At 45.9% G+C, this 15,348-nt stretch overlaps 1 protein-coding gene across 1 annotated transcript; it reads left to right on the top strand.

The window, feature by feature from the left end:
• The first annotated feature begins 677 nt into the window (after positions 1–677).
• LACTBL1 (lactamase beta like 1) lies at positions 678–15,115 on the top strand. The gene is made up of 8 exons (XM_089534391.1): positions 678–831; positions 1,577–1,661; positions 7,298–7,439; positions 8,999–9,108; positions 10,114–10,271; positions 10,601–10,848; positions 12,076–12,181; positions 12,544–15,115. Exons 2-8 carry the CDS (start codon positions 1,641–1,643, stop codon positions 13,520–13,522), a joined length of 1,764 nt encoding a protein of 587 aa, XP_089390517.1. The 5' UTR covers positions 678–831; positions 1,577–1,640; the 3' UTR covers positions 13,523–15,115.
• The last annotated feature ends 233 nt before the right edge of the window (positions 15,116–15,348 follow it).

Here is a 15,348-nt window from a genome sequence, read left to right as displayed (position 1 = left end):
CAGCTGTGAGATGAGAGAAACTCCATTCTGAAATGGTGTGTGTGTCCTGAAGCAAAAATAAGGATGGAAAGAGTAAAATTTCCCACCCTGTTCATATGGTGATTCCAGCCAGCATTAAAATCCACATCCTAATCTGTTGTAACTTCTTTGGAGCAATTACTTACAAATCATCAAACCTGATCAAACCTAGACATCAATTCCTCTCCCACTAACCAAGGTTGCACCCACATTGCAAAATTAAAGCAGTTTGACACCACTGTATAGGACGGTTAACATGGATGCGGATGGAGCCGTTGCAGTGACTTGCTACATCTGCGCCACATTTGTTTTCTTGCATTATGGGGCACTAGATCCGCAGCTCAACGCTTTCACCATGAAGACTTTAACTCTATATAGGACATGAGAAATATGCCAAGTCCCTGCTACCGGCAGAAACCAAACTTTTTGGATTTTAACACCTATTATCTCCCAGGGCTGCTTGATCCCTCTGCCAGGGATGCTGGGAGTTGTAGTCCAAAAAAAGAGTCCCTCTTTTCAAGGTAAATGGGTCAGACACCTCCACAGCTCAACCAGTGACTGCTCTGGGAGGGCTTTAGCATGGCTAAATTTCACCATTGCTCCCCTCCCACCCCTAAAAGCTGCTGGGTTATTTGGGCTAACTCCATCCCCGACCAGATGTTCGACATCCTGCACATTGCTTGGCCAAAGAGAGTAATCTGCAGCAGGCAGGATTAGTGCTCCGTCCAGTCTTTAAACGTCTGCAGCCGGACGCAAGACCTCAAACTCCCATACTTCACCGTTTGGACAGAGAAGGCGAAAGCAGGAAAGCTGGTAAGAGAATTCAATTGCTATGCATGGCGAGAAAGGGGCACAATGGTGGGATAGGAATCTGGGTGTCTGTCTGTGACCCCTTCCTCCAGAATGGTAGTTTGGGTTCCTGGTTGTGAGCTATTTCCATGTCTATTGCAAATGAGAAGCTCCAGCAGAATATAGCTGGAGAGGTTGACCTGCCCACAATTGCACCATGGGTCTGGCTTCTACGGTTGGCCACTGTTGAGTGGCTTGAAGTAGTCTTTCACTGTTGCAAAGGTATACACTCATCCCTTCATGTTTACGGCTTTGATATTTGCAGATTTGATTAATATGTTCTCTCTAGGAATATCTAGGTCCTCTAGTGCAACTCTGTGGTCAACTTGAACTAAAAGTTGCACTGAAGGACCTAGAGATTCCTAGAGAGAATACTCCACTAGGCATTTGTAGCAGTGCAGTTCTATGGTCTGTGTCTGTTGGAAGTTGCAACTGGAGGACCTGGAGATTTCTAGAGAGGTCCTTTCAGGTAAAAACGTGGTGTTTTTGTTGTTTGCGGTTTTTCCATATTCACGGGGGTCTTATGCCCCTAACCCTAGCGAATATGGAGGGACAAGTGTGCTTGCTGCAGCCATATGCTTGAAATGGAGCGCCTTTATAAATGTTTTGGGATGACTTCGTGTGCCCCACCTGCTTCTGATCTTCTCCCCAATGGATCACCAAAGGTCCCTTTCTCCTCTTCTTCCAACCAGCCCTCCTCTTCTTGCAGGGCCCACTCCCTGGATGGTTTAAAGATGTCAGTCAATGCCATGAGGGAAGAAAAGTAGCAAGCCATGGATGGGATCCAGCTTCGGGTAAGGCTCCACAAGATGACGGGGAAGGGGCTGGCAGTCTATTGAGTTGCTCATCATTGGCAGCCCTTTGGAGGGTTGAGTCTGCCACCTTTCAAGGTGGCAGACGCTGCCTGGGCTTGATGCCAACCAAGGAAAAGAGGGGGAAAACCAGTGACAATAGTGCAGCTGGTGGCTTCCGCACTATTGAACCTAGAAAGAGCTCTCCAAATATCTACTCTTCACGGAATAGAATTTTGCACCTCGGACACCTCCAATGCATAATAGACACATTCAGTTCAGAAGCTGAATTGCACATGTGGGACTGTTGGGCATTTGGCAGCACTTTAACTGCCATGGCTCAATGCTATGGGATTCTGATAGAGAAGACTAAATGTCTCACAAAGACTTCAGTTCCCAGAATTAGATAGCATTGAATCATGGTAGTTAAAGTGGTATCAAACTGGATCATCCTATGACAGCTTACACTACTGCTTCTTTTCACACTGAGTCTAATTAATTCCAAATCCAAAAGTAGTTTGCACTCGGTTAATTCAGCTGCAGAAGAGGAGAGGGCAGAATCTTACCCTTCCCAGTCGGCCCAGGCAAAAGCAACCTGCTACAGCCTCCATTCATTTGTCTGTTCTTCCTCAATGATAGCTTTTACCACCTTGGCCACACTCTGATGTTGCTTGGCCTCATGCGCCCCAGCTTTCATCTGTGACATATCAGAAGGAATGCTTTCGAGCGCTGTTCTGTGTTCATGCAGACCAGGTCAGCTGTAAGAAATGCTAACAGCACCCCTTGCTTTGTAAATTTAAAACAGGCCGGTGGGCGATGGAGATCCAGATCATGAAAACACGGCAGCGATGAGAATAGACCACACAAGTGCCAAGTCAGAGCGTTGGGGGGGGGGGTCTTCTAGCTTTTGCTGCTCGGAGTAGTAGAAAGAAAGCAGGCCCTGGCCATTGGCTGCGATAATCTCCTCCCCAGCAGATGCTGAGAAGAGATTGCAGGGTTTTATAAATAGCCCGAGGTCAGCCCCACTTTGCCTCCACTGCTGAGCAGCATTAGAGAGAATTAATATTCAATCTCTCAGTGAGGAAGAAGAACAAATCCATTCCGCCTCCCCCTGTTAGGCCAGTTCTCATGGATTTAATCCCCGTGCCTCGGTGAGAATAGGGAGCGTTTCGGAGGAGTTGGACTGGCTCAAACGGAGGCAGAGCAGGTTAAGGATGCCATCTTTGTACTGGGTTTCTTCTTCAAGGAAGGGTAATTTGAGCCATTTTCTCCTGGCTGCTAACAGGTCTTGGAAAACCACAGCGTTCAAAGGCTGTTTGCAATACGGGACTTAGTCTACGCAAAGTTGGCACAGGGCTGTTTTGTGCAGAAGCTGTATTTCGAGGCAAGAAGTGTTGTTTCCTGCACAGAAAATGCCGTTTGGCAGCTAAATCAACCGTGTGTGAATTTTGTGTAGAGTAAGTCCTGGATTGCGAATACAGTCACTCTTCTATGTTCACAAATCCAACCGTCCTTGGCTTGGAAATGTTTTATATATATCTGTATCTCTGCACACACATAAATATATTCCAAAAAGCAAACATTGATATTGCCATTTTATATAAGCGACACCATTTTACTGTGCCATTGTATTTAATGGGACTTGAGCATCCATACATTTTGGTATCCATGAGCGGTCCTGGAATCAAACCCCAGCAGATACCAATGCAAACTGTATTCTTATCTCCAGGATTCTGCTCATCAGGTTTTCATAGAATCATATAATCCAAGAGTTGGAAGAGACCCCAAGGGCCATCCAGTCCAACCCATTCTGCCATGCAGGAAATCCAAATCAAAGCATCCCCGACAGATGGCCATCCAGCCTCTCCTTAAAGATCTCCAAGGAAGGAGACTCCACTACAGTCCTGACACTTTGAAAACATCTTTTCCACCCATTTTGGGGGGACTATTTTCAGATATTCTTTCCACCTTGAGAGTTAATTCAGAAAGCTTTGGGACTGAGAATCAACTCTTCTAGGAGATCAACGGTGGAGATGGCCTTGGGTAGAAAATTCCCTGCAGAAGGCAGGAAAATGCTGGTGGACAGAGGTACATGATACATATTGTTGACTCTTCAAGCCCTAAACCAAGACCCTATCTGCACAGCTCCGATAAAATATCCTCTCCTTGTTTCGACAATGAATAGTCCTGATGGCGCAGTACCTAATCCTTGGTTCTGGTGTGAACTGTCCAGACATTGTCTAGCCATTTCAGCACCAAATTCTCCATATACCCTCCTTTAATCCCTTCACCGTTTGATCTGGATCTTCCCGGAAGATCTGCAGCCCTCCATTGTGACATTCCAAATCCAAATTCAATTGAACTGGACCATGGCTGTTAAAGCAGCATCAAACCGCTGCAAGTGCTTGGTGTGGACATATCCTTATTTGCATGGAAAAGGATATGTCCTGCAGTGGCACACTATGCATTCAGAGCAGCATGCCGTTTAACCCTGATAGTAACTGACATGGGTTGAGGCATCCCTCTCTTGCCAAAATGCGCCAGCATTGAGGAGATGCCCTCAGAGTTCCCCATGCTAGCCATGTTCGGGAGTGGGGGGGAGATTGTGGTGATTTGATGGACAGGAAGGGGTAGACTGGAAGGAGCTCAGTATGTGAACAGCATACTCTGATTATGAGATTAATTGTAAACATACTGCTGCTTCTATGGTCTGTTCAGTGCCTCCCTCTATGTGCAGAAGGGGGAATGAGATTGTACCCCCACGGCCTTGATCTCACCATCTGTGCATGGGATGTCTGGAAAGGAGCACTTCAGGGCATTCGGTTGCATGTATCCACAATCTCCCCTGATTTTAATAAAGGGTCAGAATTATATAAGGAGCCCTGGTGGCACAGTGGTTAAATGCCTGTACTGCAGCCATTCACTCAAAACCACAAGGTTGCGAGTTCAAGACCAGCAAAAGGGCCCAAGCTCGACTCAGGCTTGCATCCTTCCGAGGAGGGAGCTAAAATGAGTACCCAGACTGTTGGGGGCAAATTAGCTTACTTGCTAATTAGCTTACTTGCTGTTCACTGCTATGATCTTTGGAATAGCGGTATATAAATAAAACAAATTATTATTATTATTATTATTATTATTATTATTATTATTGGAATGATAATTATAGAACTCCATGCAGGAATACCAATTGAAAACACTCCTGAAAGATGTCCATCCAACCTCTTCTCAAAGATCCTTAAAGAAGGGGAATCCACAACCCTTCAGTCTATTCCACTGTCAAACAAATAGTACTTAATAGTACAAGACAGTGGGGAAAATAAGCAATTGTCGACCCACCAGCTTGGTTTTTCCTTCACCTCCTCTTGAAATTTGGAGGAGCTCTCTGCCACTGTCCTGCTCTATGGCAAAAGATGGTCCTGGGCGCACAGTGGGTCCCTGTGAAATGTGTGGAGGCTGCGCAACCAGGTTGGGAAGGACTGAGCCAGATGGCCACAGAGGTGCACCTCCCTCCAAGTCTTTTGGCTTAACATTGGACAGCCTGGGAGAGCGTAAAGCACTCTGGCAACTGGCAGATTTATGCCCCATCCCCCACCGCATGGCTTTAGCCAAGAAAATCTGGATTTCACCCTGACGGCAGGGCTACCCAAGTCCCTGAGAAGCGGCCATGAGAGCAGGAGACTGGGAACTAGGAGAGGGAGTTGAGACAGACCCAAAGGGGACCAAAGGAAATGTGCAACAGTTGGCAGCAGCAGAAGCCACTGCAGACATTGTAGCAGCAGCAGCGGCAGCCCCAGCACATGGCGGAGGGGGTGCATCCCGTATGGGTTGCAGTTCCGCCACAGGCAGCACCACCTTATCCATTATGGCCTCTCTTGCCAAACCTCAAAACCACCAAAGGAGGGGACTTTCTGTGGCCTTATGCTAGCACCAGTTTTCACTGGTAAGTTTGGACAACGGGGACTGGGGAGATGGAAAAGAGGGGGAGGAGGAGGGAGAAGCTGTAGATTTGGTGGGAACACCTTGTCAATTGCCTGTTTTATATCATTGTCATCATCGTCATCATTGTCATTGTTGTTGTTGTTGTTGTTGTTAACTGCCCTAGAGTTGATTTTGACTCATGGCGACCCCATGATTGAGATACCTCCAAGAACCCCTATTCTCCACCTCTCTTCTCACGTCTTACAGGCCCAATGATTTGGCTTCTTCGATTTAGTCTATCTTTCTAGTATGTGGTCCTCCTCTCTTTCTACTACCTTCCACCTTTCCTACCATTTTTGACTTTTCTTGTGAGTCATGCTCTCTTATGATGTTTTCGAAGTATGACAGTCTCAGTTTGGTCATCTTGGCTTCTAGGTATACCAAAATGTATTCTAGTATATACTAATATATATCCTAGGAATCTATGTTACTATGTATTGTATATCAAACTGATTTTGCTGTAAGCCACTTTGATTGTTGTTAACAGAAAAAGGGATAGAAATAATAAAATAATAATAATAATAATAATAATAATAATAATAATAATAATAGGGGGAGTTTGGGCTTGATCTGTTCTAGGACACAGTAACCGCATGCTCCCGTACCCTAGCATGTAACAGCGGGGGCATCATGATGATGTAAGCGACATGCATTGTACAGATGTCGCTGCGCGTTGCTTACATCGCCGATGCACCAATGGTGCACTTGTGATGTGCACCGTGCACTGTAAAAAGAACACAGTTTACCAGGTTCTTTTTGGGGCAGACGCTGCGCAGGTCCCTCCAGAGAAAAACCGGACACCTCCAGCCTGCCGTTTCGGGGCGGTATGTACTGTGCCTGAGCTCCACTATTCAGCCACATATTATTGAGAAGCAGAACCCTCTGAACAATAGCAACAAATAGTAGGATTGTCAGAATGGAAACTGGAGAGGGACCTTGTAGCTTTAATGATTGTATAGAAGAAGGAATTTCAACAAGTTTTGCTTCCACAGGCAACACCTCCTAAGGTTTCTTCTTCTACACAAGTAAAGGAATGGCAAGCTGGTGTCTGCAAACGCTTCTCCCGAACCAAACTTGTCCTGGCTTTAAGGTGCCACAAGGCTGTTGTGTGTTTGTGTTTGCTGCCACTGACTCACAGGACTAAAACCCCTCTGGATGTGTCTGTAGAAGAATGGTGACCTTGCTGTGTAGAAAAGGGGCAGATCTGGGCCTGTGGCCATGTCTGGACTTTGTTTGACATTCAGTGCCAAGGGCTTCAAACTCTCCTTTCCAAATTCTTCATTTGCAATGATGATTGCAATTTGTAAAATTCCTCACCCAGCCCCCAAAAGTGATCTATCCGTTCGGTGGTCGGTATTTCCTAAAGCAGAGCTGAAAGTGCTGACATGTTTTCCAGAGGTGTGTGTGAAGCATAAATGAATGTCATGGAATTTAATCTCCAAGATTGCTCATTAGGTATATGCAAATAATCCAAAATCAAAAATAAATAAACAAATCTGAAATCCCAAACACTTCTGGCCCTAAGCATTTCAGAGGGTCACTATCTTGGCCACCCTTTTCTGGGGATGTTCCAGTTTGTCAGCACAGTATCCAGAACTGGACATTGTGTTTCATCACTTCCCTTCCAAAGCCTTGTCAACTATTTTCTCTGTTCCCATTAGGCTTCTGGCGGGCACAGCTTCTTCCGGCTCTCCGCTATGGAAGTGAAATTGATCCATGTAGCCCTGGTTGTCTTCTTCTTGCTCTCAGTTGCCATGACCAGCTGCTTCCTGTGGCAGTACAGCCTTCCCAAGATGGAGCCCAGTAAGTACCAAAGCAAGGACCCACCTGTTCGAGCCACTTGTGGCCAAAGGGTTGCCCCTTGTCCTTGCCACAAACTCAGTAGTGCTGACCATCTCTCCAGAGTAGAATAGACACTTACATATTATCAAAGACATTTGTCAACTGAAAAGATGACGAGAGCATTCTGACCCCAAGAGTTGTAGCGGAGGAAAATCACTTTGCGTTACAAACAGACGTATTTCAACATTTTGTGATACTTTGTATATGCAAATATAGGGCTAAATCCTACAATTAGCTCTAGCAAGAGCAAGTATACTGAATCATTGTGGTTTACCTACATGTTGATTCACTGTTCAGCAATTGATTCATGGGTCTACTCTACTTCAGACTAACCCATATGATTCTGGCCATCAATTTAGGAAAACAGCAGAAACAGAAGTGAAATACAGCTTGCCAGAGTGAAAAAGAATGTGACCAGCTGAGTTCAAAATTTGACCTCCCCATTTGGAAAAAGTGCCTCTTTGGATAACAACTTCCAGAATCCCCCAGCCAGCCTGATTCCATCCTGGCTAGGGGATGCTGGGAGTTGTCACCCAGGGGAAAAAACCAAGCTCTGGGACATATTATCTGCAAGGATGCAGGAGGCCTACAGGCCAATATCATACAGTGGTATTGCATAGTGTAAATCTCTCCATGTGTAGTTAAGGGCCCGAACAGACAGGCCAGAATAAAGCTGCCTCAGGTCACTTTGGAAGTATGCTGTTTAAATGGTGCATGCGTCCTAAGCGACCGGAAGCCACGCCAAAGCCATGCTCCAGTCCTAAGGACCAGAGCGCAGCTTTGGCGCAGCTTCCAGCCTCTTAGGACACATGCATCATTTAAATAGCATACCTCCAAAGTGATCTGAAGCAGCTTTATTTTGGCCTGTCTGTTTGGGCCCTAAGTAATCCTGGATATGCATACACATCCATGTGCAATGAACATCAATATGCAATGTGGATTCACATGTATGAGCCCCATTGACAATTCCACTTCTACGAGATTGATCTGAATGTGTATTTTCCATGTTAGACAAAAAATATCCAATGAGGGACATGATAGAACTCACAAACATATAAGACACCAGCAGGATTCAAGCTATGGTGTTTCTGTGGCATTTGGTTTGTTACAAACATACAGCCAGAGCATAACCATAAGTGGAAGTGAGCCATGTTCGCACACCTAGCAAGTGACTGTCCTGCTGGTCTACATCCGATTTCAGATGGGAAATGCCAGTCTGCATCCATGCCTACCCTAGAAGTGGAGCCTTGTAATCCATTTTCATGTCCTCCTTGAAGTTTACAATAGCACCCTCTTGGAAGTCCTTCCTCAGATTTCTTTCAGCCATTTCCAAAAGAAAAAGAACTTTCCCTTATGTCTGAAAGCTGAGCGAACATTTCAGATTGGCATTCCATTGGTGATGTATATTGGCACAACCTCCCATTTAATATTGGAGGCCATATTTGAATCCTAATCAACCATGTTAAAATTCCTCAATAATGACTACTTAAGATCTTCGGTGTATCTGGGTTTGTCCCTAGGTCCAACAGTGATGGAGGTCAAGCCAGAGGCGGTGCAGATGTGTCCCCGGTACCCAGACCCTGTGCCTCTTGACCATCCGATTCCAGTCCTGAAGGATGCTCTGGAAAAGGTATGTCATTGTGAGATTTATGTATTACACCATTTAGAGGCCTGGGGTCATGCGAATCATCTAGTGCTATCCTACAAATATGCGCAGATGGAAGAAGCAGATCAGTTGGTAGATCAGGATAGATAAATCTGTCCATTAAGTTCCATACATATTTAGCACATAGGATTAACTTCCCCTTTCCACAATGCTTTGCAATGCTTTCCCTAAAAGTTAAAGGAAAATCATGCATACTTTTATGCACATTATTTCAAATGTAAGCCTTTTTTACAGACTAGAACAGAGTACATTATTGTTGAATGGTGAGTCAACAAATATATAAATCCATTTGATTCTACTCTTGTCGGGACTAACAATAGGATTTAGGCCACAATGTGCTTTTTTTGCACCCATTAGTCTATTGCAATCCTGCTGCCCTCCTCCTGTGTCCTTGCCAAAGTTGGAAAACTGTGGCTATTACTGGATTTGTTGTTGCTGTTGTGTGCCTTTAAGTCATTTTCAACTTGTGGTGACCCTAAGGCAACCCTATCATGGGGTTTTCTGTGGTTGAGAGTATGCGACCGATCCAAGGTCGTCCAGTGAGTTTCCATGGCCAAGCGGTGATTTGAACTTTGGTCTCCAGAGTCCTAGTCCAATGCTCAAACCTATTTTTTAACAGCAGTAGACCTCCGTGCACTTGCTATTGCTCCGTCTGACATTAACACAGGTCCTAAAGCAGACTGGTGAGATGAAGAAAGCTTGGGTAATGAGGAATGGATTTTGTGTGGAGGACTATGAGTATTGAGTATCGTTCAGCTCTGTTACTCAAAACAAATCCCTGGAGTCAGGATTTTAGAATTCCAAGCAGATGCCTTTGTCACCTTGAGGACCTCAAGACTTTAGTAAAAGACAATGGCTAACCCATAGGCCCAAAGTCGGTTCATCCCCAACCCCATACTGAAAAAATGGAAGTCTATATTGCTTTGCCTGAACAACCTTTTGGATTCCTCTCCTTGCTAACTTCCTCAGGTGGATATGCTTCTCCGTCACAAAATCCGCAGCCCTGGCCTGCCAGCTTTGTCAGCCATTGTTATCTACAATGACACCGTACTGTGGACAGGCAACTTTGGGAAACGCAATGGCTCCGACCCCTTCTCTGGCATTCCCAATGAATACACCATTTACAGGTGAGCTTATGGCTAGACAGATGATGTTGACCCACCGTCCAGTCTTAAAATGCTATAGGCACACAACGCATATTTCTATAAGGCAGGAAATCTGAGGGGCTCGGGTCCTGATGATATTCAGTTGTGCAAGGTTTCCATCCAATACAAGGGCTGTGTAACATGGGTTAACTCCACTTGTGGAGATTTGCACTACACAACATAGGGTCTTAGCCATGGTCTACCAAGTCTTTCTACCATTTTCAAGTTCTCTAAGGAGGGATGGAGGAAGGTCCAGTTTGAGAACTGCTGCTCTTGTTATTTATTGTGTGTGTGTGCTTGATGTGCATTAGGATTGCCAGCGTCTCCAAGATCTTCCCCACCATCATGCTATACAAACTGTGGGAGGAAGGGAAGGTGACGTCGCTCGATGACCCTTTGGAACGCTATGCCCAAAGCTTCACCATTAAAAACCCTCTGGGACGGCTCAGGGAGTCTGAGCAGAGGTATTCAGCGGATGGACTGATCTTCCTGGAGAAAGGATCGCTGCCCCTCAAGCCGTCACCGGTGACGCTGCGTAGAATGGCCAGCCAGCTCTCAGGTGAGGAGTTGTGGATGGGCGAGAATAGACCAAGACCTGCCCAAGGTCTGCGCATAAGATCCACATTAGATTTCATGCCAGGATGATCAGGGCTGACAAACCTGGGTGGGCTGGTGGTGGCTGTGAATCTGCACTGGCTTTCCATCTAGGCTTCAAAGGAGCAAAGGTGCTGAACTAATTTGGTGGAATAGGGTTCAGCAGAGCCATCATGGTTTGAGCATCGGACTATGGCTCTAGAGAGTTTGAGTTTAGTCAGTGTTAGCCATGGAAGCACATGGAGTTCCCATTTAGCAAGTTGCACACTCTCAGCCCCAGAACAAACCATGATCGGTTCACCTTAGGATCGCCATATGCCAGAAATGTTTTGAAGGCACACAGGGTTCAGAAACTTGAGTAGCTCCATTGTAGTTCAAACTAGGAACTAAAGTGGATTTACTGTTCCACCATTAGGGACGCCTAAATAGTTCCACTATAAATCTCATAATTTCACAACACTGAGCCATAGCAGTTAAAGCAGTGTCCAACTGGATTAATTCTGCAGCCAATGTCACCTGTGGCAAAGCCCCTGCTGAGCATCCCAGAAGGTTCATGGTTTCCTCAAAGGAAAGCCAACCTTGGCTAATGTGGGATAACACATCTTAGTGTGATGCTGAAACTTATTTGGCACATTGGGTTCACGATCTGGGATTCCTGAGCTATTAATACTCTTACTCTGCTGCAAGTGAGTCATGCTAATGCCAAGTGTTGGACCTAAGTAGTAAATCCTCTCACTATGTGGATGTGAGTGTGCACATTGTTGACTGAAACCTGGCACAAATAACTTCTCCAGGAATCCCCAGACAGTCCCGTCACTAATTCGTCAGATCAGTTTGGGCACCCAGCTCCACAAAGCTACCATAAATACTCGGGAGCCAAGATTTCTTTTGCTTCTTGTGTGTTTATACAGTACTCAGTCAAGGCACTTTTGTACCACCTAAAGAGTCCTGGGATGTATAGTTAAATTTTTCTATTTGGTTCAAGGAACTTGAGCTCTCTAGCAAAACATGCTCAACCCTTCTCAAAATGGCAAAACCCAGAATTCTGTAGGGTTGAGCCATGGCTGTTAAAATAGTATCAGGTGGCTATAACTCTGAAGTGTAAATGGGTCCCCTGTCTTCCGTCTTCCTTTACAAGGAGAGGATATGGATGGGAAGTTTGACATCCCTTTGGTTGTCTTTGGTGCCCTAGGTTTGCCCCGGCGGCTGCGCTCCACGAGTCTGTTGTGGAAAGGGACCACTCAAGAAGCCTTGGCCCTACTGAAAGATGACGTCCTGGTGGCTGACCCAGGAACCAGGTGAGACCTCCTTATCAGGTGGCCATTATGCAACCTGGCAATTCTAGTGCCATGTTTGGATGTGCCCAAATGATTCCTCCTTCCATAATTGATCTAGCCTAAGTCACTCTTCCCATTCACTCCTTTCCAGATACCATTCTTTCTAATAATTTTCCCTAGGTATGGTTCTCCTTAACACGATGGAGACATTTGATCATTTCAAATGCTTCAAGAATGTCATGTCTGAGCTAGGCAGAGAGTTTCCTCTTTTGAATCTTATCTGGTCCATCCCCTCAGAGCCTACAGTCAATGTCCCAGGTGTCCTAAAATAGTTGCTCAAGTCGGAAGGAAAACAAAGATTCTTTGTGCTTTTTCTTCTCTAGGTGCCATTACAGCAACTTGGCTTTCTCCCTAATGGCGCACGTACTAGCAGAACATGCCGCCGAGGGTGAATACCAGCGATGGGTGTCTGAGAATATCCTCGACCGTTTGGGGATGGAGGACACAGGCTTCGACATCACACCGCCCATCCGCTCCCAGATGGCTGTCGGCTTCTATGGCAGCGGGCAACCTGCCCCTCTCTATGACTTGGGCTGGTACAGGCCTTCCGGCCAGATGTACTCCACGGCTGCTGATCTTGCCAAGCTAGCAATGGTCTTTTTGGGGACTTACCACCGGCGCCTTCTGGAGCCGGACACTGTGAAGACCATGCTGACACCTCTCTTCAAGTGCTCCAGTGAGTACTTTGCCAACAAGACTGGCACGCCTTGGGAAATCAATGAGCAACTTGGGTATGATATCATCAGGAAGGATGGTGACCTGGATGGCTACTCCGCCACCTTCTCCCTTCTCCCAAAGCTCCGCTTGAGCTTCATTGTCCTGATGGCCGGTCCTCGCCCCCAAGGAGGAGACCTTGTGGCACAGACCTATGAGCAACTGATCCCTGCCATGGAATCTGCTTTCCGGGAAGCGGAAAAAAGCCTCAACCCCCCACCGAGTCCCACCCCTTATGTAGGCTACTACACCTATTCCAACCTGACTTTCTATGAGATCAAGGTTGGGGCTGGAGGGGTGCTGGTGATGCAGCAGTTTGGGCCACACATTGAGGAGCTGATCCCTGAGAATTATCGGACCATTAAGCTGCACCACCTCGAGGACCGTGTTTTCCAAGTGGTGTTTGATAAGGAGTTCCCATGCACCCTGCACCTCGGCTCGGCCTCAGTGTCCCTGGAGACTCAAGATGGGCAGCTCTTCAATTTCTACCCTTTTGACCGCAAGGGATTATCCCCTGGCTTTGATGCTCCTGGTCTGAACACATATAACGTCTTACGGATCCATCGCAAGCCGGTGTTTTACAGTTAATTGCTAACAGCAAAGTGGCCATTTTACTATTTGAGCAGACACTGAGGAACCTGTGACTTCATCCTACCAGTGGTTGAACTTTCCTCTGCCCTCCAAAGGGACTTGCTGGCTTCTGGCAGACAGACTTTCTAAAGGCCACGCTGTCATGAGATGTGCATCTCCAAGGCCTCAAATGAGCTCCAGAGACCTAAGATCTTGGGGGTAATTGTACTCCACCGAAACAGAAAATGTGGGGCCATGTTGCTACGCACCCGCCGACATTTCACAGATGAAAACTGGGACTCATGTGGCCAAGCAACATCAGAGCGTGGTCAAGATGGCAAAAGTTGTTAAGGAGGAAAAACACAAGCTAGGAGATGCTGCAGCAGTTTGTTTTTGCCTGAGCCAACTGGGAAGAGCAGTATTCTCCTCTCCTCTCCCTTTTGCTGAACTAAGTTTGAGCTCAGTTTGCAGTGACTGAAGTAAGCTGAGGACAAAGTGGGAAAGTGGGAAGAGGAGGAGAGAGAAACTGGGGCATCCTAAAAGCATCTGACAAAGTGGGATGGCAGAGGATTAACTGGGACTGTCCCTGCAAAATTGAGATAGTTGGATGGTACATTACTAGGACATGTCCTAGATTAGATTCTGAGCATGAGAAGGTTCTGGTATGCAACCAGTTGTAAAAGGTGGAGAGAAAGAAGGAGTATGAGAAGGAAGTAGCGTGAAAGAGAGAAAGGGAGGCTATAGTCTGGGTCCCCTTTCGAAATCTACTTGAGCACTACATATATAGCGGTGTGCCAAGGAAGATGCACCTTTGAGAAGGCTGCACTTATCTCCATGTTCAGAAGCGATACTTTGAGTCGAGGCAGCTGAAGTCAGAGGAACGATCCTGTTTCCTAGCTAAACAGAACTGTAGAAATATAACACATGTAGATTAGGGATGCCAGTCTGTGATGGTTTCATCCTTGCATGGAAAGACAACTCATTTCTGTAGTTTTTGAGGGAATATGAATATTTCCATGCGTTTTTTTATACCATGCACCCCAATATGCTTCTCGAAAGTACTCCATGTGGAAATACAGGCAGGGCATCCTGTGCAAAGACTTTGGGACTTGTGCAAAAACCACCCTTTGTGCTTGTGCAAAAAACTCGGTTTCAATAAACTGAAGTGGGTTCCTTGTGCAAAATTTTACTTACTTATTTATTTTTGCACAAAAATGCAAACTTTTTGCACAAATTCCCCACATGTGTTTTTAGAGTACCTTTCATTTGGTAGAATATTTTCACAAAACACTTTGGGATGTGTGAATACAAGTGAAAATTGCAAAATTCTGACCTCTACGTGATTCTTTCCAACCAGGTTTCCCAGAGAACCCATTTTCCAGCTGGTAAATGAGTAACAGCAAATATTCTTTCCATCCCTAATGTGGACACACATACATGTGCACCCACATGAACATGTACACACACACACCAATTTGGGATTTGGCCTGAAGATCTGGTTTTGGCTGGAATGCTGTTGGTAGTCCCAACTAGAGAACAACCAATGAATCAATGGAATTTACTTGCGAACGCACCATTCAGCATTCAAGAGGTCTCCAATGGCATCCAAACCTTAGTTTGCCTTGGAAAGCGTGTCAGTTTTTGCGACGAGTCTTTCTTTACACAAACTGTAGGAGACGATGGTGAATGGATGGAGATTTATGAGAGCCAGCTCCCTTCATATGTGGTCTGCCTGTTTCCGTTGTAGAATAGTATTTGTAAGCGTGTGCGCATTTGTATGCATTTGGACTGGGGCATTAGGGTTATGCATGTAGACACACATGTTGGTCTACATGAAACCACTT

The sequence above is a fragment of the Sceloporus occidentalis genome, unplaced genomic scaffold, assembly GCF_023333645.1.
Source record: "Sceloporus occidentalis isolate IW3139 unplaced genomic scaffold, rSceOcc1.0.p SCAF_8, whole genome shotgun sequence".
Taxonomy (NCBI): Eukaryota; Metazoa; Chordata; class Lepidosauria; order Squamata; family Phrynosomatidae; genus Sceloporus; species Sceloporus occidentalis.
Note: the sequence above shows the minus strand (reverse complement) of the source record. Positions and strands in the feature narration are given on the sequence as shown.